The following is a 27,923-nucleotide window of genomic DNA, read 5'->3' as shown; positions in this document are numbered from 1 at the left end:
AGTCCGACATTTCAGACCCTCAGCACTCAAACTCCATGCCACCTCCTCATTATTTCCATTTACTCCCTTTCAGGGATCATGTGCGCCACTCTAGATGATTATTTCAAAATAAACTTAAAAAAAAAAAAATTGTTTTCTAGATGAATGCTATCTTGACCGCACAATTCTACCTAAGAAACCTTCCTTTCCCATTCTGTCTCTTACAAAATTTTTCCCAGCCTGTCAAAATCGTCAAAGTTTACCTCAAATGGAATTCCTTCCTTCCCATTTGCTAGCAGCAGGCGTCTATCTGCTCTCCTCTGGACCCTGACAGTACCTTTGACAGCGTTCACCACATTCCACCTTCCTTGCATTATCTGCATAATAATTTTAATTCCCTTACTCTTTTTAGGTTTATGAATACAGAACCATGTCCTCATTCACCTTTTTTATTATAAACAGAGCCTAAGACATTTTTCTCAATAAATATTTACTGCAGCAAAGTAAAACTGTGCCAGACTAGTATATCCTTACTAAGTTATTTATAATGGATACTGAATACATTTTCAACCTCTGTTCACAGATGCAAGCTGTTAGGTCTCACTCTTGCTAAATTTCATCAACTTCTTTTAAAAGCAAAAATAAGAAACAGAATTAGGCCCAATATGGATAGATCTATTTTCTATTACAATTTTAAATGATACGGAAATTGTGAGGGAGAGTATAGAAGATTAAGAATTGGGGAGGGAAGCTGGTATGGCTCAAGTAGTTGGGTGCCTGCTTACTACATGATAGGTCCTGGGTTCGGTTTCCAGTGACTCCTAAAGAAGACAAGCAAGAGAGCAAGCTGATGTAACAAGATGACACAACAAGGAAACACAGTAAGAGACACAACAAGCAGGGAGTGGAGGTGGCTCAAGCAATTGGGCCTCTCTACCCCACATGAGTGGTCCTGGGTTCGGTTCCTGGTGCCTCCTAAAAAGAAGATGAGGAGACAGCAAATGCAAACAATGGGGGGTGGTGTGGGGGACAGAAAAATAAGTAAATCTTAAAAAAAAAAAAAAAGAATTGGGGAGGAGCCAAGCACAGCTTTTGATTGCTTTGAATAAAGGTTAGATAGCTATATTTCTTCCTAAAGTGTCTCTGCCAATAATTTTGGAATACACACTTCCTACGGTAAATGCATTCAGGTGACTATTATGTATATCCCAATTGTGGTCAACACTTTTAAATACATCTTTCATTCAAGATATTAAAGGATTGTTTACTACCATATTTACTACCAAATGAATAATAAACTCACATTACTTAGTCTAACTTTTATTTTAGAAAAAAAAATTAAGGTATGAAAAGGCTCTATTAAGTCTTAACCACACCAAAGGTCAAAAAACAAATATTGGGAAGCAGACAGCCCAATGCATAGGGCGTCTGCCTACCACATGGGAGGTCCACAGTTCAAACTCCAGGCCTCCTTGACCTGCGTGCAGCTTGCCCAGGCGCAGCGCTGATGCATGCAAGGAGTGCCGTGCCATGCAGGGGTGTCCCCTGCGTAGGGAAGCCCCACGCGCAAGGAGAGCACCCCGTAAGGAGAGCAACCCAGTGCGAAAGAAAGTGCAGCCTGCCCAAGAATGGTGCCACACACAGAGAGCTGACACAGCAAGATGACGCAACAAAGTGAGACACAGCTTCCCAGTGCCACTGATAAGGATGGAAGCTGTCACAGAAGAACACACAGCAAACGGACACAGAGAACAGACAACTGGGGGAGGGGGGCAAAGGGGAGAGAAATAAATTTTTAAATTTTTAAATTTTTAAATCTTAAAAAACAACCTGAATAGCCTCAATTTTATACTTAAATTTAATAACTCTGAGATATTCCAGAAATAAAGATTTAAACTTACCTGTCATCCAAAACAATAATAATTTCACCATGTTTAAAGGTAAGTTCATTGTCCTCAACGGCTTCAAAATCATATAAAGCTCTAACTTTCCTTGCAACTTTATTATTTAACTGAATTTCTGCAGAAGGATATAAGGATTTTGTTTCTGTGTGTTGCTGCTTCTGCTCTTGCAATGATAATTCAATAGCTAATTTGAAAAATTAAAATGCAAAAAAACAAGGTTAACAATTAATTTTGATTTGAAAAAGTTAAAAAAAAAAACAACTAGATGATAACAAAATAGTTAATGGGAATAAATCAAGTGACTATTTGTTCAATTACATCTTTATAAGTTAACTTTCTTGAGAGGGAGGGGCAGAGAATCATGACATTTTTAAAATAAAATTTTTGCTTATTCCTTATTATCACAGTCTGTCATATACAGCAACTATTATTTTTATAGCAAACAGATTGTGACATTATAATATGGGTAGCTTTCCATATAGGGCAAGCCGTGAACATATTTCTTTGCTTGACTCATAATTTTGGCATTAAAAAAAAGGTGGTAAGTTAACTGTACCAAAGGTAAGATATTAAATACATCTAACTGGTAAGGATAATGAATTAAACTCATCTTATACAAAATAATTTATTTTCCTTACTTTCATACCCTACTAGTTGTACAACTAAAAGTATACCCCAGCTTTAATATAATTTTTATTTCAATAAAATATTCTGGCAAAGATATTCTAAGCAACACTAAATGACATGTGCTTGATCATTTACCTTTAGCTATATCTTCATCTTCTTTGCTTTTGTTCGATGACGTACCATGCTTGGCAGGAGCTGAGACAGTCTGTAAATGTATGATTAAATGAACTCAACCAAATACCCTTTCAAAGAAAACATAAGTTCTATAATTACTTATAATTACTTGTACATGCTAATTATAAAATTATTGATGTGAGTAATGAGTATAATTTAAAAGTGAAGTTCTTCATAATTTTGAGTAGTTACTTTCAAATACTAAAATAAAACATAAGAATTTCCAAAAACCATTATAAATTCACAAAGAGCATGTCTGGCTTACATTTTGCATAAACGTAAGCATCTGACACAGAATCTGACATACAGAGAGTACTTAAATACTTCAAAGATTGAATAAATATCAGTCATTCCTGTTGCACTTCAGGATTTCAAGTGTGCAAGATCTCTTATTCAGTGAGGGAAGGCTTTGTTGCTACAGGTGTACAGCTAAACAAGAAGTGCCAGCAAGTGATAATCACGGAAGAGAAGAGGGAGGACTGAGAGAATAGATGCAGTTCTAGGAATACAGCTTAGGCCCTCTTTTACTGTTCATGGTAATTGGATGGTAGAGATTCTTAAGGCACAGCATGGACTAAGGCTTAAATTTAATAGCATCTATTCTATTAATCCCATAAGACAGAGATGTAAGATAAAGATGTTGAAGACTGAACAACCAACCAGGCTCTTTAACAGAATTTCTGAGAATGATATGCAGAAGGGACTGAGCAGGAAAACGCTTGCTCTTTATCACAAGATTTTGGTCCCCAAACTCAACATTGAACTGTAAGGCCTGGAGTTTTTCCTTTTTTCTTTTGGTCCCTCTAGCTTAGAGTCCAAGATAAAATACAAGATTCCTCTTAGGCTCCTCTCCCTGGCCCACGTCCTAATATTGGCCCTCAAAGTTTAACCTAGAGAGCAAGAGGCATTGACGGCCAAACCCAAGATAGAGTATGCCTTCCACAGACATTAGATTAACAGCCCACTCTGACTCATTATCCCTTACTAAACGTATTCCCTAAAGCCCCTATAAATTTCTGGTCTTAAAACTCTGTTCATCTTATATGTGAATTATTCACTCCAGGCATATTCATTCTTCAACAAACATGTCTTGAGCTTTCTCTATTCCATGTATCTGCTCATGTCATTTCTTCCCTAAAATGACTTTCTCCTTCCTCTCTACCCATTAAAATACATTCGAATATTAAAATCTTTTATGTGGTTTTCCTTTACCATCCCAGTCTGCAGTTTCCTCTCTCTCACTGGTATCTAAGATAGATAGCACCTAGTCTTTTATCCCTTATCCCATATTTGTTACTGATAATTTTAATTATTTTTCGCATGTACATGGCTATTCTTCAAATTTACTATCAATTTCATGAACACAGGAACTATCTTACATATACATGCCTTCTGCATGACTCTAGGCTTAGAGTAGCATTAAAAAGATTATTGAGAAGCAGATGTGGCTCAAGCAGTTGAGCTCCCACCTACCACATGGGAGGTCCCAGGTTCGATTCCCAGTATCTCCTGGAGAGGACAAGCAGACAGCAAGCTGGCATGACAAGCAGGCGCAGCAAGCTGATGCAACAAGATAATGCAACAAAGAGACACAAAGGGGAAAGACAGTGAGAGACACAACAAAGTAGGGAGCTGAGGTAGCTTAAGCAATTGAGTACCTCTCTCCCACATGGGAAGTCCCAGGTTTGGTTCCTAGTGCATCCTAAAGAGGAAACGAGCAGACACAGAGACCACACAGTAAATGGACAGAGAGCAGAGAGCGAGTGCAACCGAGGGGGTGGAGGGGAATAAAGAGATGAAAGAAGTCTTAAAAAAAAAAAAAGATTTATGACTGATGCACTTCTTGAAGTTCTTCTGATATTTCAAAGAAATTCATCAACAGTTAGGATGTGTACAAATTGTAAGCAACTGTACTAGATAAGCACATGACAACAGAGATGGGAAATAATTAAGACACACCTTGCCTGACTTAAGATAAACACCTTCAAAAGAGTATAGGATTAGCCATAGGTCTGAATGAATTTCTTACCTGAGAACCTGCAGGAGGAAAAGTAATTCCTTCTTCTTTCATAGATTTAATAGTTGCAGATATTAGGCTAAACTGAGGGTCCTTCTGAAATTCTTCTGACCACTCCACCATTAAAGATTTCAGTTTTTCACACACCTTAGGATGAGCCTTTTACAGTAAGAAAAAGGTAAAGGGAAAAAAAAAACAACTGTGGTTAAAAAAATACTAAAATTATTTAACTGACAAAAGGAATTACCATCAAAATTCTCTTTATTTATATGAAAATCAACAAAAAAGTCTAGGGTCAATTCCTAGCCTACATGAATTCTAAAGCATCATTCCAATGCCATTAGTGGCAAGAATGCCAGAATTTTAGTCTAGTTGATAAGAAAGGCTTACTACAATATAGAGAATATTTAAAAAAAAAAAAAAGATTTGTTGCATTCTAGTAAGACTTAAAACTTAATGTTCAAAAGGGTAATTATGCAGGAAAAATCTGTTATCTTAACATGCAAACAGGCATGGGAATGATGGTTTAGAATTTCTTCTCTAAGAAATGAATAATAATAATCTTAGAATGAAGCTCCCCTCCACCCTGCTCTAAAATTAAGGCCCCCTTTGCTTGCCATCTCAAGTAAGAGTTAGTAAAGAATGATGGTTAGAGTCTAGACACTGGAGTCAGAGAAACCTGAATCTGAATCTCAGCTATGTCACATACTGAGCTGTATGACCTCCTTGGACAAGTTATTTAACTTCTCTTCAAACCTCAGTTTTTTCATCTGTAAAACAGGAATGATAAGAGAACCTAACTTCCCATGATTGTTAAGATCATTAAATGAGACAGTTCATGTAAAATGCTTAAAGTAGTATCTGCTTGCTAGCCCTCGATAAAGATTAGCTACTATTAAAAGCATATGTTTTGGGGAGGAAAACAGTTTTTGGTGCTATAAACAAAAATCATCACATATCAGAAATGGAATTTTATTTCATTTCAAATATCTCTGAAATTGATTTTCTAGTACAACTTTATTATTGCTATATATAGTTAAAACAATACACAATGTATATATATTCACATCTTTTAATGACTTAAATTTCTTCTGTTTTTAAAATTTACCTTATTTTTTATCACAGCACGTACTTCTGTTGCAAAATCACGGGAACATACTTCTAAATGAAATATCTTTCCACAGTTTGCCACACAAGCCCCAAGAAGCTATTAATTGAAATAAAAATTAATATACAAATGTTGAAAGGTTATCTTTCTTAACTTACTGAAATAAATACACATTTCAAATTTGGGTTAAACAATAACATGACTTGTACTTACAGTTAAGGCCTGCAGGGCAACATGAGGAACCTTATTATTTACCCTTTTCATGATGGCTTTTAGGCAATCTTTTGCTCTAAGAAAAAAAATGGAGAAAGTATTCAAAATACTAATTCAAACAATAAAAATATAAGATGATAACTTTAAAAATAAAATCTGTAATTCTGACTTTATTAAAGGAATAAATCTATAAAATAACTTTATACAATCTTTTGCCCAGAGACTTGTGGGGGGGAGGGGAGGGGAGCGGAGGGGAGCGGAGGGGAGCGGAGGGGAGGGGAGAAAAATCTAGTTACAAAGTTTACATCTTCCAAAATCAAGAGACAAATTATTTCACAAAGGTTCAGGCAACAGAAGAGAATTTATCATATAAACTCTTCGAATTTCTTCAAAACAGACTTGGTTTCAGAGAGAAAATTCTTATCTTGAAAAAAACTAGCATGATATATATAGTGTTGAAAGGTATAAACATATGTGAATGCACTTTGAAAAGCTGTAACATGTTAAAACAAATGTTTTCATCACTTCTAAACTTTTAACATTTAACCAGTACAGCTTAAATGTTGCACTCCCCAAAAGAGAACTCTTTTTGATATTTACTTTTTTCACTATTATGGTATGTATTGTGCATAATTATATTTATGCAATGGCTTTTTCAGCAAATTGCCTATATTATATTTAATCCACTTCATTATTAAATGGCTCTCATACATGTCTAAGTCACAGGGGAAGTCCCAAAATAACTAGTTTATTCATTGTGCAAAGCTTTAATTATTTGTTAATATAGCTCAGGTTTTCAGCTGAATTCCTTTCTACTTATTCTTTCCGGATAAGACTTACTCCATAATTCAGGCCTCCATGCTCTTTTCATTTACCCTCCAAAAATAAACAGTAAATTCCCATTTTCTTTTCAATGCTAAATCAGAAGAAGACACAGATTATCAAGTTCCTAGCCACTCCCAAGCAACACTGGTCATCTTACCCATTAGGTGTGCTTCCAACTTTGTCACATATGTCCATAATAAGACTCCAATCTTCTGTAGTGTTGTACTCATTTGTGGCCTTTTCTATAGATATAAACATAGGCAAAAATTAGGACACATCACACGTAACACTAAAATACCCATAAAGGCACAAGAGTAGGAAGCCCTACCTTTTCACTTATCAAATATGTTAAAACCATGGAAAATCTTCAGAAGATAGAGTACTTCCACTAATTTTAATATTGAATTTTCTATTTCAATGTTCTGAGGTATACCAATAAAATGCTCTCTAAATAATTAAATACTACATAAATTACAAATTACCAATAATCTTATTAAATTCTAATTTGGAAGAGAGCCTTGAAAATGTAAAATCATAAAAGGAAACATGGATTCAAGTGTTCACTGAAGCATTGTTTTTAATAGCAAAAAAAAGTGTTCTTCTCATTCTCAACAGGAAAATGGATAAAGAAAATACAGTAAACTCATAAAATGGAATATTAAAATAAGCTATGCAGAAGACATAAAAATGGACAAACCTGAATATGATGATTAAATTGACTTATAATGCTAAGACAAAAAAAGTTAAAAGCAAAAAAAGACATAATAATATTCACATGAACTTTTAACAGCTTTGAGATAAAATTCACATTCCATACAACTCACCTGCATTATACAATTCAATGCTTTTTAGTATATATATTCACTGAGTTGTACAACTATTACTACTATCTAACATTTCAACATTTTCATCATCCCCCCCCCCCAAATAAAAACCTCTGCACTCATCAGTAGTCACGCTCCATTCTCCTTACATATCCTCAGTCACAGACAACCACTAATCTACTTTCTGTCTCTATAGATTTACTTATTCTGGGCATTTCATACAAATGGAGTCATATAATATATAGTCTTTTGTGACTGGTTTCTTTACTTAGCACAATGTTTTCAAAGTTCAACAATGTTGTAACATATATTAACATTTCATTTTTTAAAAAATTGCTGATAATATTCCATTGTATAGCTGTACCACATTTCATTTATATCCACTCATCATGTAATTTATTGTTTCCATTTTTTGGCTAATATGAATAATGCAAGGCTGCTATGAAACTGTGTACAAGGTTTTGAGTGTAAGCATGTTTTCATTTCCCTTGGGTATATATATACCTGAAAGAAATCTAACTTGTTTGTTTGGTAACTCTATTAACTTTTTGAGAAACTGGCCAACAGTTATCCAAATAAGTAGTAAAAGTACTAACATATGCTTCAGAATGATAAACATCAAGCTAGACATGGGGAAAACATAAAAGGGGCATACAGGAGCTTACCTGTATTTGTTTTGCTTATTAAGTTGTTTATTTTATTCTATCTTTTGTGATCTTAAATATTTCATATTCAAAATAAAAACTAGAAAGTTTAAATTTAAAAAGCACAATCAGAATATGACAACTGAATTATGTAGTATTTTCACTCTACTTTATTAGCTTCAAAATCAAAGGCTACTACATTATTTTTTCTCCTGCTAGAACGGAGTGGAATATATAAATTACCACTTTAGAAACATTACCTTTATGTCTTTCACCCCTAATTTAATAAAAATAGTTTACATTTTCAAATATATCAAAACCTAGGTACCATAAAAATAAGACAAGTGATATCACTGTGATAAACAGGAATAATGGTAGGAATCTAGAGTGGTTTACATTTTAAAGGCAAGGACAATCAAAAGAAGCCAAAAAATAAACAGGCTTAGTAAATAGATACACTGGTAGTAGGAAAGGGAAATACACAAAATCCAGTTAAACTCAGGTAAGTGCTGAACTCACTTTTAAAAAACATGCAAACTGCCTAACACTGTGAATGGAAAGCAATTATCTTGACAAATGTGATGAAATGTCAAGTCAGAGATTATAGAAAACATAGCTTGGCCTACTATAAGCTCTAGAACAAGGCATGAAGCTATATGCTTCTCCAGATCCTATTACCCTGGTACAGTGTTTGTGATGTGGGAAACTATAGTTTTTTGAGTATATGAACTTTAATGATGACAATCAACGTGCCCTGAGAAGTCTGTGCCAATTCTGGACAAACTGTACTGCTGAGCAGACAAATATCCAAGAGACTGTGCAGGATCAAACTTCAATAGCAACATCACATGGTTAAAAAAAACACCAACAAAACTGCAATAGTAGTAGTGGGTTTATGATGTGCCAGTTCTCTGCTTGTTTCCAGAAGAGAAATAGCACTATCTTTGGGAGCTCTCATCTGGGAGACCAGGGGAAGTGGGAAAGGGAATGCCTCAAGAGGGAGACAAAGGACTTCTTATATAGGGATATATAGATCACTACCTTTATGTACTAAGTTTGAAAAGCAAATCATACATATTACACATGACTTGTAAGCTTCATGCTTATCTTTCTTCTTTGCTTATGAAGTGGCTTTGTTTGTGCTGTAACAGAAACCATCATTCTTCCTTTCTATCATATCATTTGGCATAGTGTTTAGAACTACCTGAACATTAGTGGTTTATCCATATTCTCTTTGGTATGTGTATTAATCAGCCAAAGGGGTGCTGATACAAAATACCAGAAATCTGTTGGCTTTTATAAAAGGTATTTATTTAGGATACAAGCTTACAGTCACAAGGCCCTAAAGAATCAACTCAAAGTACCATAAGAGGGACTTTCTCGCCCAGAGTCTGTGGCCACATGTTGGCGGGTAATGTCTGTGAGGGTTCAGTCTTCCTCCTCCACCCAAGGCGCCATGGTCCCAGCTTCTTCCAATCTCAGCCACAGGCTGGGACAAGTCTTGTCTCTCTCCCAGAGCTCGTTTCTCTCCATGTTCAGCTGCTCTGCTCTCTCCACAAGGCCAGCTGTAAACTGTCAGGTGAACAGCTCATCTCTCTTCCTGAGACCACTGCCATGTCTAATGGAGCCTTCTCTCTTTCCTCACGTATCCACTTCTCTGTGAGTTTACTTCCCAGGCTCCAGGATCAAAACTCCAAACTCTGTCCTCTGTCATGTCTTTTCTCTCTGAGTCCCCGCCCCCTCGGTTCTACTGATATGACCCAATCAAAGCCTTAATCATAATTTAATTAAGTGAAACCTCTGAATCCAATATACAGGAACAGACCAGTCTACAAATATAATCCAGTATCTATTTTTTGAATTTATAAATAATACCAAACTGCTACAGTACATTTATTATTTTTCTTTTACATGTAAAACTTTAGTCTATCTGGCATTTCATATGGTACATGGTGTGAAGCAGGGATAGGAGCATATTAACACAAATTGTTCATCAACAGTTCCAATGTTTAAGGATTTATCCTTACCTCATTCATCTAAGAAACTGGCTTTTTCAATTACCAAATTTTGTGAGTATAAATTCACACATACACAGGGTTGGGTCAGATTTGGGACCATCTAATGACTTGCCTATTCCTGCTAGAACTCAAGTTCTAATTTCTTTTTTTCTAATTTTGGCCATATAATATACAATTAAATGTGAAAGCTATTCGATATCCCTAAAAGTTTTTCAGCAATTTCAAATATATCTAAACAGAATGTTTTTAACTTGATTTAATTTTTATGGGAAACAGAAAAATCCTGATTTGAATCCTCTACCCAGCATATTCTACTCTACAAATATAGGACTCACAATTATGCCTTTTTTAAAAAGTATAAAATCTGAAGTCTTTATAATAGCCTGCCAAAGAGGATCTCATTTTTCAAGTGAACGAAATAACAGTTAAATTATGTACTCAGGAGTATTTTAAACTCCTAGGAAATTTTAAATATTATAATTAAGAACATTCTTTTATAGCATGTCAGGTTGCCCAATGTTGGGACCATTATCTCACATTATCCTGTGTTAAATGCATACAGGGGGAGAGTTAAAAGAGCTCTCCTGGAACATAAATGCTAAATTTCCAGGGTTTGGTGGGTGCAAGTCATAACATTTCATCACCAGGTTTTGATTACTACACATAGAGAACCTTAACTACATTCGAAACGATTCTAACAATATCATAAAGAATCATTCTATCAAAACTAGGAACAAAAGCCCCCCCCCACACACAATCCATTATGTTCAAAATACAGCTTTAAAAAGAATACAAGCATATCTACAAACTTTTAATAAAATATGCTCTATCAGTAATTTTTTTAAAATTTCAATATCTAAAACAAGAATGCCCCCAAGAGGTGTTTTAAAGCTCCTCCTCCAAGTGTTTGGAAATAAAAACTCATGACTGGTCTTCTCCTTCCAACTATAACAGAGTATTTGGTGCCAGACTTGTTATCCTTATGGAAAACAACTGAAAGACAGGCCAAAATATGAGGCAATTGTTTTCAGGAAATGAATAACAGGCAGTGCAGGCCTGATATCTTTGAAAGGAGAGAAATATGAAGTAAGCCTTGCAATGGCCCCAGCTTTCTGCCTGTCTGTTCCTGCCACAGCACCTTTCCTGTGACTAGCCCAAGTAGAACAGCTGAGAGACAGAAACTGGATTTCTGCACACAGCAATTTACTGTGGGTCCTTGGTCAAAGAGTCACAGGGTGAGGCCCTAGGAGATGTAGCAGAAATCATCTACTATGGCAAAAGGTCATGCAGTGCTGGGAATCTTTGGATTTCTCAACTGAAAAAGAGTGCAGAGTACGTTAGGAATAAAGGCACACACAGAATTTAGTCCAAAACTGAAAAATCCTGCCCTCACAAAGTATAAAATCAAGTCTGACAAAATCTGAAAGATCCTCCAATAATATAACTACCTGCTAAAACTAAACTCAATAGCCTTTAAAGGAAGATAACATAATCAAGTCCCCCCCACAAAGAATAATTCACAATGCCCCATATAAAGTAAAAAATTACTAGTATGCCAAGAAAAGTAACCCATAACCAAGAAAAAGAGTCAATAAAAACAGGTGTTAGCATGACCTAAATGTTAGAATTAGCAAAAAAGTATTTTAAGCAGTTATTATATATTTTTTCAAGAACTTAAAGGAAAAGACAGCCATAAATTAATATTTGGGGAATGCTCAGTAAAGAAACAGAAACTACAAAAAAAAAAAAAAGGAATTTCTAGAATTAAGAAGTACAATATCTCAACTAAAAAATTCACTGAATGGGCTTAAAACAGACCAAAGATGACAGAAATAATTAGCAAGCATGATGACAGGTCAAAAGAAGTATTCAAATTTTAGGAACACAAAGAAAGGAAGGCTGAAAAAAAAACTAAATGGAGTCTCAGTATATTAGTTTTCTATTACTGTGTAAGAAATTGCTACTCAATTAGAGGTTTAAAACAACACCTATTATTTGCTCATATTTCTGCAGTTTAAAATCAAGCAGGCTTGGCTAGTCTTTAGGATCAGGGTAGGACGGACTGAAATTAAAATGTCAGCTGGGCTGGGCCCTTATCTGGGGACTCTGGGAAAGACTACACTTCCAACTCATTCAAGTTGTTAGAATTCAGTTCCTTTACAATGTTTCCTTGTGGGTCAACAGCCAGTAGCCACTTTACCATAGTTTCTGGTGGCTGCCTAAGTTCTTCATCACATGGTCGCCTTAATTTTAAGTCAGCAACAGTGTGTCACATCCTTCTGAATCTTTCCAACTCTCCTTCTGCCACCAGTCAAAGAAAGCACTCTATTTTTAAAGGTTCATTATTTCTGCAAATTCATTTTCTTCTTGGCTGATACTCCCAAGATGCCTATTGGGTAAAAACCCATGACCCCTCCCATGTCCACAAAATGAGCATGCTCATTTCCACATCTACCCTTACAACAGAGAACAGGGTAGAAGCATAAGTGTAATGGGTATAATTTCTATTGTAATAGACATATCAGGAAGCATTATGTGCAAGGCAGAGGAAAAGGGAAAATAAGTCCCAGAGCAGTCACTAAAGTGGCAAAAAGTTACAGATGGAGACTCAAAAGCAGTTAGACTGGAAAGACGATCACATCACCTCTGCAGATTGAGGAACTCATTATGCATTATCTATATGCACCTGGAATAATTTCAGGCCTTAAAGGTGGTATGTACATCATCGATTAAACATTTAACACCTGACTTTACATCCAGCTCTTAAACTTACTAGCTAAGGACTCTAAGAAGTTCACCCCAACTCTGAATCAAATCTGAATTCACGGTCTCATTTGTCAAACAGTGATTAAAATGGCTGCCATGCCTAAAAGAGGAGCTGTGAAAATTAAATGAAAAGACGATAAATAGACGAAGGCTTAAATCGGTACTTCAAAAAAAGAGTATACCCATTTGGCAAATAAATGTATCTAAAGGTACTCAACATCAACAGTCATTAGATAAATACATATCAAAATCAACTAAAAACCTACCAGAATGACTAAAAATTTTAAACATACACCACTAACTACTGACAGATTTCTGACGTGAAATTTGATGTAATAAGATCTAACTGAGGAAAGCAGATTTGGCTCAACAGAGCATCTGCCTACCACATGGGAGGTCCAGGGTTCAAACCCAGGGCCTCCTGACCTGTTTGGTGAGCTGGCCCACAAGCAGTGCTGATGTGCGCAAGGAGTGCCGTCCCACACAAGGGTGTCCCCCACGTAGGGGAGCCCCACATGCAAGGAGTGCGCCCTGTAAGGAGAGCCACCCAGCGCGAAAAGAAGTGCAGCCTGCCCAGGAGTGGTGCCACACACACGGAGAGCTGGCACAGCAAGATGACGCAACAAAAAGAGACACAGATTCCTGGTGCTGCTGACAAGAATATAAGCACACAGAAGAACACACAGAGAATGGACCTGGAGAGCAGACAATAAATAAATCTTAAAAAAAAAAAAAAATCTAATTGATCTACCACTTCAGAATATCAGTAATTTTCTGGGGACAAAGTACCACCCCCTGATACCTGTTCAAAACTGACCTTATATTCAATCCCTCCAGTCAATATAAACATTCATTATTAGACAAGTAACCTAGTCTAATAATTTAAAAATGTCAAAAAAAATTTCTTACCCTTCAACCTTCCACCTCAAGAACTTAGAACCATTAGGAAAAGTAAAACACTGCACATGCTAGATTTCTTTCCTAAATATCTAAGCAAAGGTTTTAGAAGAGAATGTTAAAATAATTCATTTCACAACATATGAAAACAAAAAAAGCTGCTCCAAATAAGAATATGAACTAAAATTCATAGTCATTACAATTCTTATGCTGCAAATGAAAATCAGTATACATGTTCTTTAGAAGGAAATCGTCACTGACCAAGAAAAGTCTGAGTTTTCAAATACAATAAAATTTTCACTGAAGTTTCATTCTATAAGCTATTATCATTTAAAAATTACAATAAATAAAAGGGGAGAGTGCACATAACATTTCAAGATCCTTCATCATTTCCCTTTTTTGGAAGAGAATTTTTAAATACTGCTTCTGCGCTTGCATTAAGAGTCATTCAGAACTATAAGCACTTCACAGGATCTTCAGTTTTCTACATTCCTTAACTAGAGAATTCTAAAGGAAGTCATCCTCAAATGGAACAATAATAGCTGTAATAAGCAGGTCTCAGTGATAAAGAAACGTAAGTACTACCGAGGGTGTAGAAGGAACAGAGAGGTGTTTGTACTTTAAGAAGCAGCAGTTGTAAATCCACTAATAACATAATGTTAAGGGTAGTCTAAAAGGACACCATATTTATTACTTCAAAAAGAGTTGGAGAGGACAATAAGCTAAGGTGAAACTCGATTCTAAAAAAAAGAAAGGATAAGGGAAAAGGAGGTTTGGACAATATCAAAGGTCTCAGATTCTAGAATATTCTTGTGATGAAGGAGGTTTGACAAATGTGTTAATTGGCTAATATTTGTTAATAGGAAAAGATTAAGCAAAAAAATTTTTTTAACTAAACTAAGGCAGGGGAAAGGGTAGAAGGGAAAAAGTCATATATGGGGATACAAGGCAACCAAGGAGAGGGGAAAAGTAACAGGAAATGAAGAAATGATATATCCCTAAGTTTTATTTTGATATCTGGGTGATAGATGGTTAGAACTATCAGTTGTTTAAAAATCAGAGGCTGATACTTTACACTACACACTATAAATAAGGTTTATTTTAACAGGACATCTCTGAGATTCTTTCATTTAAGCAAAGCAGTATCAGAAACACAAACACCGAAATACATTGTTACAGTATGACACTGTATATTCAATTTTAGAAAATCATTCTTGCCTTCTTACCTTAATTATTATTTACATTACTTCCAAACCAAAATCTAATTACTCTTAGAATTAAATGCTATCAAGGAATAAAGGTGATATGAAACAAAAATGTTATGTAGTCTTCCCCTAACTCTTAAAAGAGCCAAAAAGATAAATTCCTTTTGATATGATTTTTAACCAATGTATTCACAAAATTTACATGAAAAAACAAAGGCCAAAAATAGCTACGATAATCATAAAGACGAAAAACAAGACTGGGAGCCCAACCACCAATAAAGGCCACTGAAATAGAGTGAGGTATTACTGCAGAGATAGATAAAGACATCCAGTTAGAAGAACAGAAAGTACAGGAACAGGTCTCATATTCCAAAATATATGTATGAAAGAGAGTGTTCAAAACAGTGGGGACAGGACAATTCAATAAACAGTGATTAGACAACTGTCTACTGTCAATTGACTGTCCAACTAAATCCCTCCTCAGAACCTGTACAAAGATCTGATGTGCATGGATTAAAGATCTAATGTGAAAATCAAAACTTCAATAAAAACTTAAGAAAATATAAAACAGGATTCTTATAACTTTGGGGTAAGAGAAGGCTTTCATAAAGAAAAAATAAATAAAATCAAAGGAGAACAATAAAATACCACTAAATTAAAACTGGAAACTTCTTTACAAAAGACACCAAAGGCAAATAAAAAGAAGCAACAGTCTAGGATATATACCTGCAATTCACATAACCAGTGAAATCTGCACAAAATATATATGGAACTCTAAATCTATAAAAAGAAAAATAATCCAACAGAATAATAAGCAAAAGTAACAAAAAGGCAATTTATAGAAAAGGAAACCACGGGAAGCAGACCTGGTCCAGTGGTTAGGGCGTCCGTCTACCACATGGGAGGTCCGAGGTTCAAACCCCGGGCCTCCCCGACCTGTGTGCAGCTGGCCCATGCACAGTGCTGATGCGCACAAGGAGTGCCATGGCACACAGGGGTGTCCCCCACGTAGGGGAGCCCCACGCACAAGGAGTGCGCCCCGTAAGGAGAGCCGCCCAGCCCGAAAGAAAGTGCAGCCTGCCCAGGAATGGCACTGCACACACGGAGTGCTGACACAGCAAGATGACGCAACAAAAAGAAACAGATTTCCGTGCCGCTGACAACAACAGAAGCGGACAAAGACGACAACGCAGCAAATAGACACAGAGAACAGACAACCGGGGTGGGGGGAGAAGGGGAGAGAAATAAATAAATAACCCTTTAAAAAAAATGTAAATGATACACTATTTCCCACACTTCCAACTGGCATAAATTAAAAATTCCAACCATGCCCAGTGTTAAGTGAAGATGCTGACAGGAACTAATTGCTGGTGGGAGTGAAATCTCCAACACATGTACGGTTCGCACTATCTCATTAAGAGGAAAGAGCACCTAGTCCTCTAAAGACTACTACTGCTTATGTTCACAAGAAAGCATAAATAAGGACTTCCACCACGGCGCAATATGCGGTAGCAAAAAACTGTAAACAACTCCATGCCCATCAACAGGAAAATAGATAAATAAAACATGGTATATTCACACAGTAGAATACATAGCAGTTACGTTTAATGAGCTAAAGTACAAATATCAACATAACTCAAAAAAATGCTGAATGACAAAGTTGCAGAATGGTACACAAAAATGATCCTTTAAAGTTTAAAATACGTAAAGCAATATGTATATTTGTATGTGTAGCATATATATAATAAAATATATCTATTTGGAGAGTGGTTAACTCGGAGGGAAAAGAATAGGACCAGGTAGCTGTTAAAAATACCAGGTAACTTCAAACATACCTTGAATGCTCACTTTTTTAAAAAAGCAATTATGGCAAAATATTAGCACTTGACAGAGTTGATTGGTAGGAGCAGGAATTTATGTTATTTCCTATACTTTCTGCTCAAAAATATTTCATACTTTAAAAAACAACAAAATACATTAAAATTTGTAACTAAGTTATTAGGATTATTGGTAGCATGCAAGCAAAATGACATAAAGAAAAAAATGGCTACTATTCTCATCCATAACCTCAGATTTAATTTTTTGCAAAGATTCTTACAACCTAATTGTGTTCAAGAATTGGCTTTATAAATGTCATACATGTGAATATATAAGTAAATATGTATTATTGAAATGCTATCACTATTTTTATTTTTATAAAATTTCATTTGAGAAAAAGATTTCATGACTGAAAAAGTATGAAAACCTCTGTACTGCCCCAAATTGCCTCAATGTCAAATTCTTCTAACACAACACAAGTCAAAGACACAGCACAACCATTCAAATTTCACCGGGAAAAAAGCTTTTTCTTAGATAAAAATTCACATTTGAAGTTACTAAGTCAGAAAAGTTTTGCAGAGATGGACTAAACTCAGCTTTCTAGGACAAAAGTAAGTATATCTATAATGAAGATCCCAAAGTTTTAGAAAGAAAGGATCAAAAGGTTAGCAATGTATGGTAAATGGCACAGAGACAGAAATTAGCAAGAAAGATCTCTAGGCTTGAGTAAAAAGATATGCAAACAAGAATGGAGTCAAGGAGTAGAACACACAAGTCACAACTCAGGAACCAATGTGACGCAACTGGAAAAATTGGTACAGAATATAAAGAAATGACATCTTCCCTTTTAATGTGAACCACTAAAACTTCCTACTGAGGCTCTGTCCCCCATGTTTTACTTTTTCCTTAGAATTCTCCAAGAACTGCTGCCCTCAAAGAGGCTCTACCTCAGGAACCGTACTTCCCATTTAATACTCCGGGTTCAGTGAGGGTAGGGTGGAGTATTTTCTCTTTTTCCCCTTCAGGACAGCTTTAAAGGAATTTCTTTTCATATAATAAACTTTATTTTTAAACAACTTTTAGATTACAGAAAAGTTTCATCAAAAGTAGAGGGGAGGGGGAAGCAGATGTGGCTCAAGCAATTGGGTTCCCATCTACCACATGCGAGGTCCAGGGTTCAGTTCCTGATGCCTCCTAAAGATGACAGCAAGCTGACATGACAGGCAGGCATGGCAATCTGACACAACAAGATGACTCAACAAGAGACACAAGAAGGAAAACATAATGAGAGATACAACAAAGCAGGGAGCAGAGGTTCCTGGTGCCTCCTAAAGAAAATAAAGAACAAAACAGTGAGCTGATGTGAAGGGCATGCATGGCAACAAGAGGTACAAGAAGAAAAGAAAACACAATGAGAGACACAACAAAAGCAGGGAACAGAGGTGGCTATTAGACATCTCTTTCCCACTGTGGAGGTACTGGGTTCAGTTCCCAGCATGTCCTAAAGACACAGCAAGTGCAAACAACAAGGGGGTGGGGAGAAATAAATAAATAAAACAAATCTATTAAAATAAAGTGAAGGGGATATTTGTTTAAACAAAAAATGATGAGGGAGAGAAAGATAAGGTAAAAGGAAAATAGGCTAGATCTTAAAAGGCCAGAAATTGATTGTGTGTTGGCCATTTGCTTTCTTACGTATCACTAAAATTTTGATAATCTCACTGTAAAGAAAACAAAAAAGTATAGGGGATTCCTATATACCCCACCACTCCCCCTCTCACATATTCCCTTAATTATAACATCATACATAAGTGTGGTACATCTGTTACAATTGATGAACAAATATTGAAGCACTGCTACTAACCAAGGTCTATAGTTTACATTATGGTTTACATTCTGCACCATACACTTTTATAGGTTTTGACAAAATGAATAATGGCCTGTATCTGTATTGCAATATCATGCAGAACAATTCCAATGCCCAAAAAACGACCTATGTTCCATCCATTCTTCCCTCCCCTCCCCTCAGAACCTCTGGTAACCATTATCTTTATATCAATGTTACAGATTCTTCCATTACTATAATAATAAGTATACTTTGGTCCATGGTTGTATCCGTGCCCCCCTTCACGTTTGTTCACTTCTCAATCTTAAGGGTTTTGGGATGGTGATGCCTGTTCTGCTTAGAGTGAGGGTGATGTAGACTTTATGGGGCAGATGGAAGGAACTGTTTTGCTTGCAGTTGTAGATACCTTTTGTTTTTTGGGATGGGGGTTGTCCATCATCATCATTTTTTAGCTGTCCCGAGCAAGTCCTATAAACTGGAGAGTAGGTGTTGGTCGCAACTCTGTTGAGATTCAGGGCTCAACCAGCACATGAAGAGACCAAAGGTTTAAGTCTCTGGGACATATATTCAATGGGTATAGTGCTAATTATAGGTTCAAATAAAAGGGGTAGAAGAATCATATGTAGGGAAATTATAAATGAATCTAACTCTGTTACACTGGGAAAATAGGTCAGCGTATATTCCAAGGTAATGCCCACGGATGGGGTGCTGATTTCATGGAGTTGTGTGCTCCACTTGTAGTGTCTAGATGTCTCTAGAGCCCTCGAGAGCACCCCTATTAGAGGTTTTGTTTATTGTGGCAGTTAGTGAGATCTGCCTGAAATGTACCTAAGCATAACCTCTGGAATGACCTCCCAACTCAGCTTTGAAATCTCTTAGCCATAAAAACTCTTTTGTATTTAATGTTTGCCCCTTTTGACCAAGGTCCTTTTCCAAATGCACTGCTAGTTGGCGCTTGGATGGCCAGGAAGGCTCATCCCCAGGAGTCATTTCCCACACCAGCAGGGTGGGTAGGGGGTAGGTAGTGAGTTTATTTGCTAGGTTTGGCTTAGAGAGAGGCACATTAGAGTAAAGGGAGGTTTTCAGGAGGTAACACTTAAGCAACAGATATTATTAGGCTTAGTTTCCATTTTACAAGAATAAGATTCATAAATACAAGCATTAATATCAAAGGCTTGACAAAGTGATCTGTTTTCTTTTATTAGGCACTCCCTATGTACTCTAGAGATTCTTGCCACTCTACTGAGAATGTAGCAGGACTCCCCAGGATGAGAATTTAATATTTTGTTCTTTACTGTGTGGGTCTCCACCCACTGAAGTAACACCCTATGACCACATGAACACATTCATATTCTAGAGAGGCATGCCCCAGGTGCACCCTGCCCCACGCATCCCCCCAACACAGACACCCTGTACCAGTGAGCCTCCCCTGCCATAGCTGCCAAAAGAATTTTATTATACAGAACAAAAAATGAATCCAGATTTGAAGAAATCAAATATTAAAGAGCTCTAATGCTACTCTACTTAGCTTACTTAGCTTATCCTTCAGGGCCTGTAGGTTCTGACCCCAAGAAAAGATAGAAACTTGCCAGAATTCCATTCTTCCTAACCCTTAGTTGGTTTCCATTTGGCAAGCCATACACCATCACATCTTACGAATGCCTTCCTAGATATCCTGAGCTATTACAGCCCATACCAAAAGATAAGCTCCAGATCAGGGTCTGAGGAAACTGTCTCTTCCCCACAGTCATGTCAGAAAAGAATGCTCACCATCCAGGCAAGACTCCACAACTACCAAAGGAGTGTACTTTCACCTTTAAAGCCCTGAATTATAAAATGACCACATCACACATACAGTAAAAGGTGGTTGCTTCCTGCAGGTGGAAGTGCTGTTAGGAAAGGAGGGGGCAGGGACAGTGCCAAACACCTTTATAGAGAAAGCTCCTATCTGGATGTCCTTGTCTTCTCTTCAAGAAGGACTTTTTAATAAAGCATCTCCATGTACTTCTAGTATTATGGTTACTATTTACTACCTATATTACACTTATCTTCTATTTTTTTGTGTATGTGTCCTCCTTTGGACTAAGTTCCTTGAGGGAAGGCACTATCAGTCTATTCAACCCAGAACTTAACAAAATGCTTGACACACAGTGATCTTTCAGTATGAACAAATGTACAGCAAAAAAGAAACAAAGATAATTCAAGTTTGACTGAACGAAACACATATGTGAAAATGACAACAAAGACTGTAAAGGAAGATTCCCGCAGATATCTCAAGTCAAATAATGACTTGTCAAATTAAAAGGGGCTTTAAGGTTTGAAAAATGTAAAATACAATTCTTCTATGATAATAAGGCTGATCTGAACTCCTTAGTATTTCATTCCACTTTTGCTATTACTTCCATTCACTGTCAAAATGTTACAGGTGGGCCACAATCAAACTTGCTCTTTCACCCCTAAATTGCCCTCCGGACACTGAATTCTGGATATTTCAGCTAACAAATAAGCATTTAAAGTTTTGGCTGATGGCACCGCCTATTAAATAATCTATATACAGCAGCATTTTTGGTCTAAACAACAGTGCTTCTTTTATTCAACTGCCTCCCTAAACCATGCAGGGGCCTCGGAAGCCCCAGAAAAGATTTAGAAAGCAAATCAAGCAGAGTTCCTCAGTGTACTAAAACCAGAGAAGTTTTCAATCAGAAAACAATGGGCTTCTGGGAAAGACTCTTGAAAAAGAATGCCACAGTTTTTAAGCTTTAAGATCATTTTTCTTATTCTATTTTGGCCCGTATTTCATTGGGACAAGATGAAAGTCTTTCTCATTAAAAAGTACAGCTCTCACAAAGGTAAGACAATTGAAACAGGGACTAAATTATTAGGTGTTTCAAAAGCAGTTATTGTGAGCTCAACATGCTGCTTCCCAGATTTATGCCAGGCATCTGGGTTCTATTATCAAGAAAAAAGTGACACAAGGGAAATACATATTTGAATACTATCTAAGAATCAAGGTATAATTATAAATATTTTAACTCTAGGAATGGAGGAGACTTATAACATCTTATTTGAGTCTCACATATTTGAGCTTTGAAAACACTATTAGAATCACATACCAAAATTAGGGAACTTCTAGAGAAAGGGTTCTTAGTAAGGGGACCGTAAGCTTGAAGTGAAATTCAAAAAAATATTTTTGTAGGGATGTGTTGGTGCCGGTGTGATATATTTATTAAATAACACACAGTACAGTGTGGACTTTGTGAGGTTTCATCTAACTAGCAAAGAGGTCCGCGGAACTCATGTTCTAGAGTCTCCTCATAATTAGAACTATGAAACAGGTGGCTTGCTGGCTAGGACGTGCAGTATCTGTGTGACTCAGGCAATTTTCGGTCATACTTTTTTCATTCTACCACGGACTAAAACTCTACCCAGGGTTGTTAACTCTTGCCACAAAAATGTTTTCTTAGCCAGTTTGTTTTAACGTTATTCTCGTGCCTAAAATAAATTCTTACATCCCTTCCATCTTTTCCTCAATTCCATTGTCATTGAGAGGCAAGTGCTTTCAAGAGCTCGGCAAATAACATATTAGTTGTTTTTAATTTTTTTTGAGATCCTAGGGTTGGCATTTACATGTCGTAGCACCTGCTCCATCCCGAGGACAGAGAGTAACACATCCACATGTAAATAAATCCTGAAGCTGCTCTATTAGGGATTGGATATATTTGTACACAAGCAACGTAAAGAGAATTTTTCCTGTTAAAGGGGGCGAGTCGAGGTCTCTAGTGTTGGGCTGCTCTAGACAGCAGGGTCTCCACTACTACATCAGCTCCCTACAAGGAGGGTGGGGGCCACAACAGCAAGAACTGGGGCATAAGGGGAGCAAAGTTTTTATCATCAAATTCGCAGTCGCTTAATTAATCCAGTCTCCAATGAGCTCTTCTCTATTCCTGCTCTTCGACAGAGGAACGACCGTCTTTCGGGGCCTCAAAGCTCAGACAGGTAGGGAAAACGCTCTAGACCGCTGGTGATGCGCCTGGGCTGCCCCCAGAAAAATCTGGGCGCCGCCCCTTCTCTCCTTTTGCTGGGTTTCCCAGTCCCTGAAGCCGCCGCCTCCCACTTTCCAGTTGGACAAACAGAGGCTGGGCGCCACTCACCCACGTCCTGCTCGAAAGGGTTGGCGGTGAAAAGAGGCATCTCGCCGACGCCCGAGCCTTAGTCGCTGGCGTCTGACTGAGGGTCAGTAGCAGCTCCCGGCTCGGTGATCCGCGGCCGCGGCTTTCTAGACCGCTCCGCTCCGGCCACCCTCCCAGCACGTCCGCCACCGCACCTGCCCTGCTCCCGCCTGACGAGCGAATTCAAGGGCCACGCTCCGCCCCGCGGTCCGCCGCGAGATAGTCTCCCGCGAGGAGGTCCCGCCGGCCGCGGACATCCTCCCAGGGCCCCGGTTGCTGCCGTCCGCCTGAAAAAGGCGACAGCCGGGGTCCCAGGCGCCTACAAGGGCCAGGCGGCCGCCCTGGCCACCTTTCCCTCGCTAGGACCCCGACGAGCCACGGAGCGGGGACCTTCCGGGCCGGAAGTTGTCGCGCCTAGAACTGGGCGACGCCAGAGGCCCGGAAGATACCGGGACCGGGGAAGTGGCCCGGGTAACTCTGGGTTTTCCTTGTCGGGCTACCGACCACGTTCCTTTTGCTGGTTTAGTTAGTTCCTGGAAGGCGGAACTAGTATCTCATGTACGTGGGCCCGCAGCTTTGTTCGCGTCACAGTACTGTTGCCCTCGAAACGGAGCCGCCGACGCGGAGGTGGCTTATGAGAGTCTAGGAAAGACCTGGCTCTGCTCTCGGGTGCTTTCGGTGTTATACCCGCCTTAGCGTTTGAACCTGGTGTTAACCACCACTCAAGTAACTGTGGCTCTGTGGGAACTTCCAACTTCGCTTTCCATCGTGTCTCGCCATCACAACATTGCTCGGCTCTAGGAATGTAAGGACGAATGAGGCACAATTCCTGCCTTGGAGTTGCTGACGTTTTTATAGGAACAGTTATACATATATAACAACATATGAAGATTATGGTATATAGTAGGGGTTCAAACGCAGATTCCCATAGAAGTCTGCCATTTAAAATGAATAAAAATCTTTTTAAAAAATAAAATGAATGTGAAAGTGCAAGGACCTTTTCTCTCAACCCTGCTTCATTTTTCCCCATAGCATTTATCGTTTCCTAATATGTAATACACTTACTGTCTGTCTTTCCTGGTTAAAATATAAACTTCATGATCAGTTTTGTTTACTGTTGAGTCCTGAGCATTTAAAAGTGTCTGGCAAGTGTAAGTGCTTAGTAAATACTTCCCTACTATGGAACTGAAGGTTGCCTAAAGATGGCAACCACTAGTAAACTTTAATCGTTTGTTGAAGTATAGGCCCAATATATTAGCCCTTCTAATATTTCAATGATTTACATGTTGAGAACTTCAACATTTTAAACAATGAGTCAAACCATTTTACAACCTCTGGTATAGAGTTATGTAAGAGAGAACCCTTAAACCTGGAATAAATGTATATCCTTACCTTGGACCACTTTCCCCTCCATACGCATACCAAGTTGATGACCAAATGTGCTGCTGAAAGCTATGCCAAATGTGAGGATTTCCTCTCATTGATCATTTGGAGCCACTCATAAGTGGAGCAGTGGGCTCTAAAGTCATTTTGGGCTCACATCAATAAATTCAGCTGATCCTTCAGGTTTTGCCCTTCTCTGTATACCCTTAGGGCTTGCCAGAGACTCCTCACTTTAACATTTTTACAACAGATGCTTCTAGCCCTGGGTTATATGGCTGAAGTGGCAGGTCAATTATACCTCTGTCTGAACCTGATTCAAAACTGGCAGCCTTTAGAGTCACCCAGTATACGATCAGAGTAGTATTCCTAGTGTGAATTTGTGCCATCTCAAAAATCTGAAAAGGCCTCCAAGCTCTGTGCTTTTTATCTTAGTGGTAGGAGGTATAAGGTGCAATAACTTTTCCTTTACCTTAGAGTAGTTGTTCCAGCATGCTCCAGGCGACTGAAAGCCTACAAACACTACCAATGTGGTATGTATCTTTGTAGGGTTTGTCTCCTACCTTCTGTCATGTGTATAATAATATCTTACCAAGGCATCCAGAGTACTTCCACTTTTTGTTCTTTCGACCCAATTAACAGTATGACATTGACATAAATATTCTTTGGAATGTCAACATGGTCAAGGTCTATATTAGAAACCACACTAAACTGAGCAGAGAATTTGTTAACCAGGTAAAAATTAGCTACTGAAAGAGTAAAATGAGAACTCAGAGGTAGCAGTTTACAGAAAGTGGCTACTAACCCTAGGGAAACTTGAAATCTTAGAGCAGAGCCATCGGGGACTGCTTGCACTTGATGCTCTGGGCTGGTGCTGGTGGTCTCAGATCTTGGAGAGGGGATCCTATGCGGCTGTGACCCAAACTTCTGAGGAGGGGTTGCTGACCTTTTAGAGTTCTTGGGCTTTCCTTGTTTTTCATGGCCTCAACAGTCTTGGGGAGTACTAGCCAGATACGTAGAATGTTCCTGGCTTATTTTTTGTTTTTCTCATGGTTAGACTAGGGTTATGGGTTTTTAGAAAAAATAGCACAGAGGTAAAATGCCCTTCTCATCACATCAAATTAGGGGTACATGATATTTACCTGATATCTGGTGATACTAACTTTCATCACTTAGTTAATGTAGTGTTTGTTGTTTCTCCACTTTTATTTTACCCTTTCCATACTTATTCTTATAAAGCAAGTCACTAAGTCTAGCCCACCTTTAAAGGGAAGGGAGGAAATTAAGCTCCACTTCCTGTATAGGGGAGTATCAAAATATATTATCTATAATTCTTCTTTAAGAAAGATTTTTCTTTTCCTTCATTTATTTATTTATTAAATTATTTATGTCAGCATGAAATATATAAGAATAGATATATATAATTACGGCAATATATATAACATAAAATTTCCCAACTTAATCATTCTTAAGTCAGTGGAATCAAATACAATCATAGTTTTTTGCTATTACCAAAACCTTTTCATGACTCGAAACAAAATCAGTGTTTATTAAGCAATGATTCTCTGCTACCCGCTCCCTCCATGCCCTGGGAACCTCTAATCTACTTGCTCTATTGATTTGCTTATTTTATGGATCACATATATATTTTTTTTTTTTTTTCCTTATTCCCCCCAGCACACCCCCCATTGTCTGCTCTCTGTGTTCATTCGCTGTGTGTTCTTCTGCGTCTGTTGTATTCTCATTAGGCGGCTCTGGGAACCCATCCTGGGATCTTCCGGAGTGGGAGAGGGGTGATCATTCTCTTGCTCCACTCCAGCTCCCTAGTTCACTGTGTCTCATATTGTCTCTTCTCTGTGTCTCTTTTTTGTTGCATCATCTTACTGCATCAGCTCTCCATGTGGATAGCTCCACTCCTGCGTGGTCTGTCCTCCTGCATGAGGCTGCACTCCTTGCGAGAGGCCAGTCCTTGCACAGGGGGCACCCCTGTACAGGGCGACACTCCTTGCACATGGCAGCACTCCACGTGGGCCAGCTCGCCACATGGGCCAGGAGGCCCTGGGTATTGAATCCTGGACCTCCTATATGGTAGGCAGAAGCTCTGTCCGTTGAGCCATATCTACTTCCCCACGTGTATTTCCTTTATACTTTGAGTTATAATCCAATACATTTGTTGTTTGTTTGTACTCTAATTGTTCCTGCTTTGCCTACTGGGAGCTCTTTCAGTTAGTTTTTATGTCCCTTTGACATGTCCCCATTCTTTTGTTTTTGAGCACATCCTACGGTGAATTGCTCCAGACTCAGCTTGTATTTTCCTTACCTCAGCCTTAGAATCTACTTCTTAAAGGAAGCCTGGTTCTAAAGATCTCTTTAAATGCTGCCATAGAAGACTTGTGACTTTAATAATATCCCCTAAGTGGATAGGTGACTAACCTGTGCTTGCCATTTTCTTCCTTCAGCACATTGATAGTAATTAACACCAATCAACCAACTCCACAGTCCTTATAACTACCTTCATCTCTCTCAAATGCTAGAAGTATAATAAAAGCCAGCAATGCCCTTTTACCGGTGCCCAATCCCAATTTATGATGGGTGAGAACCATAGTAACTGTGATGCTACAGAAGCAGCTCTCAAGCTTTAGCATGGATCAGAATCAACTGGGAGGCTTGTTAAAACATATTTCTGACCAGAGTTCCTGATTTAGTAGATCTTTTGTGAACCCCAAGAATATGCATTTCTGTTTCCTAGTTTACAATGAAGCTTCTAGTCCAGCAACTACACTTTGAATGAGTGTGCTAGAGCATGCCAAGTGTTATCAAGCCTTGTTTACCACCTGTAATAGATCCTTATGGCCATCTGGTTGGCAAGAGATCCAACTCCAAATACCATCCTAAGGATCTGTTTCTTAGGACAACTTCTGATATCAATTATTTAGTTTGGGGTCTGCCAGAAACAGAGCCTAAGACAAGAATTTGGGTGCAAGAAGTTTATTTGGAAAGTGCAAAAAACACCAGTGTAGGGGAATAGGGGCGTGGGGAAGTGAGAGAAGGAAGGAAAGGAAGCCAATGAAGTGTGCACTATCAAGGCAGCTACCAGTCTGGGCAAATGGAAGGTAATGCCACTGGAAGCCAGTATAAACATGTTATTAACCCAAAGGGGTGAAGGAGTTGGGGTATTTCTACGCTAACTACAGGAGTCATTGGTAGTAAGCTGTTCTCTCGGGGTATTCCTTTTCATGAAGCAAAGTGGCTTTAGAAGTCAGAAAAAGTGCTTAGGCAAAGGCACACAGATATTGGCAGTGGGTGTCGGCATGCCCAAAAATGATAAGATCAAAGAGATATGAACAAGGCACTGGCTACAACTGTTATGCTGAATTCCAAGGAAGGCTGAGAAATGAAGTTCTTATTCTAGATGAACATTTTATGGTTTCAAGCTGCTATGGACCCCAGAAAATTAGGTTCTTTTGTTTTATTTTGTTTTGTTTGTTTAAAGATTTATTTTATTTATT

The 27,923-nt window shown here is 38.0% G+C and overlaps 1 protein-coding gene across 2 annotated transcripts in view; it reads right to left on the bottom strand.

Annotated features, from left to right (window-relative positions):
- Positions 1-23,833, bottom strand: part of STAM2 (signal transducing adaptor molecule 2) — a 42,230-nt gene extending 18,397 nt beyond the window's left edge. Inside the window, exons 1-7 of one of the 2 annotated variants that reach the window (XM_004457107.4) lie at positions 23,017-23,833; positions 7,005-7,089; positions 6,023-6,098; positions 5,810-5,908; positions 4,714-4,860; positions 2,646-2,715; positions 1,881-2,067 (exon numbers count right to left, since the gene is read on the bottom strand). In XM_004457107.4, coding sequence (XP_004457164.2) covers positions 1,881-2,067; positions 2,646-2,715; positions 4,714-4,860; positions 5,810-5,908; positions 6,023-6,098; positions 7,005-7,089; positions 23,017-23,056 — 704 coding nt within the window. In that variant the 5' untranslated portion in view covers positions 23,057-23,833. The remainder of the gene's footprint in view (positions 1-1,880; positions 2,068-2,645; positions 2,716-4,713; positions 4,861-5,809; positions 5,909-6,022; positions 6,099-7,004; positions 7,090-23,016) is intronic. The other variant, XM_004457106.4, reaches the window with a different exon arrangement.
- Between the last annotated feature and the right edge of the window lie 4,090 nt (positions 23,834-27,923).

Source organism: Dasypus novemcinctus, chromosome 7 (assembly GCF_030445035.2).
Source record: "Dasypus novemcinctus isolate mDasNov1 chromosome 7, mDasNov1.1.hap2, whole genome shotgun sequence".
Lineage (NCBI taxonomy): Eukaryota > Metazoa > Chordata > Mammalia > Cingulata > Dasypodidae > Dasypus > Dasypus novemcinctus.
This window is presented reverse-complemented; position numbering and strand designations above follow the sequence as displayed.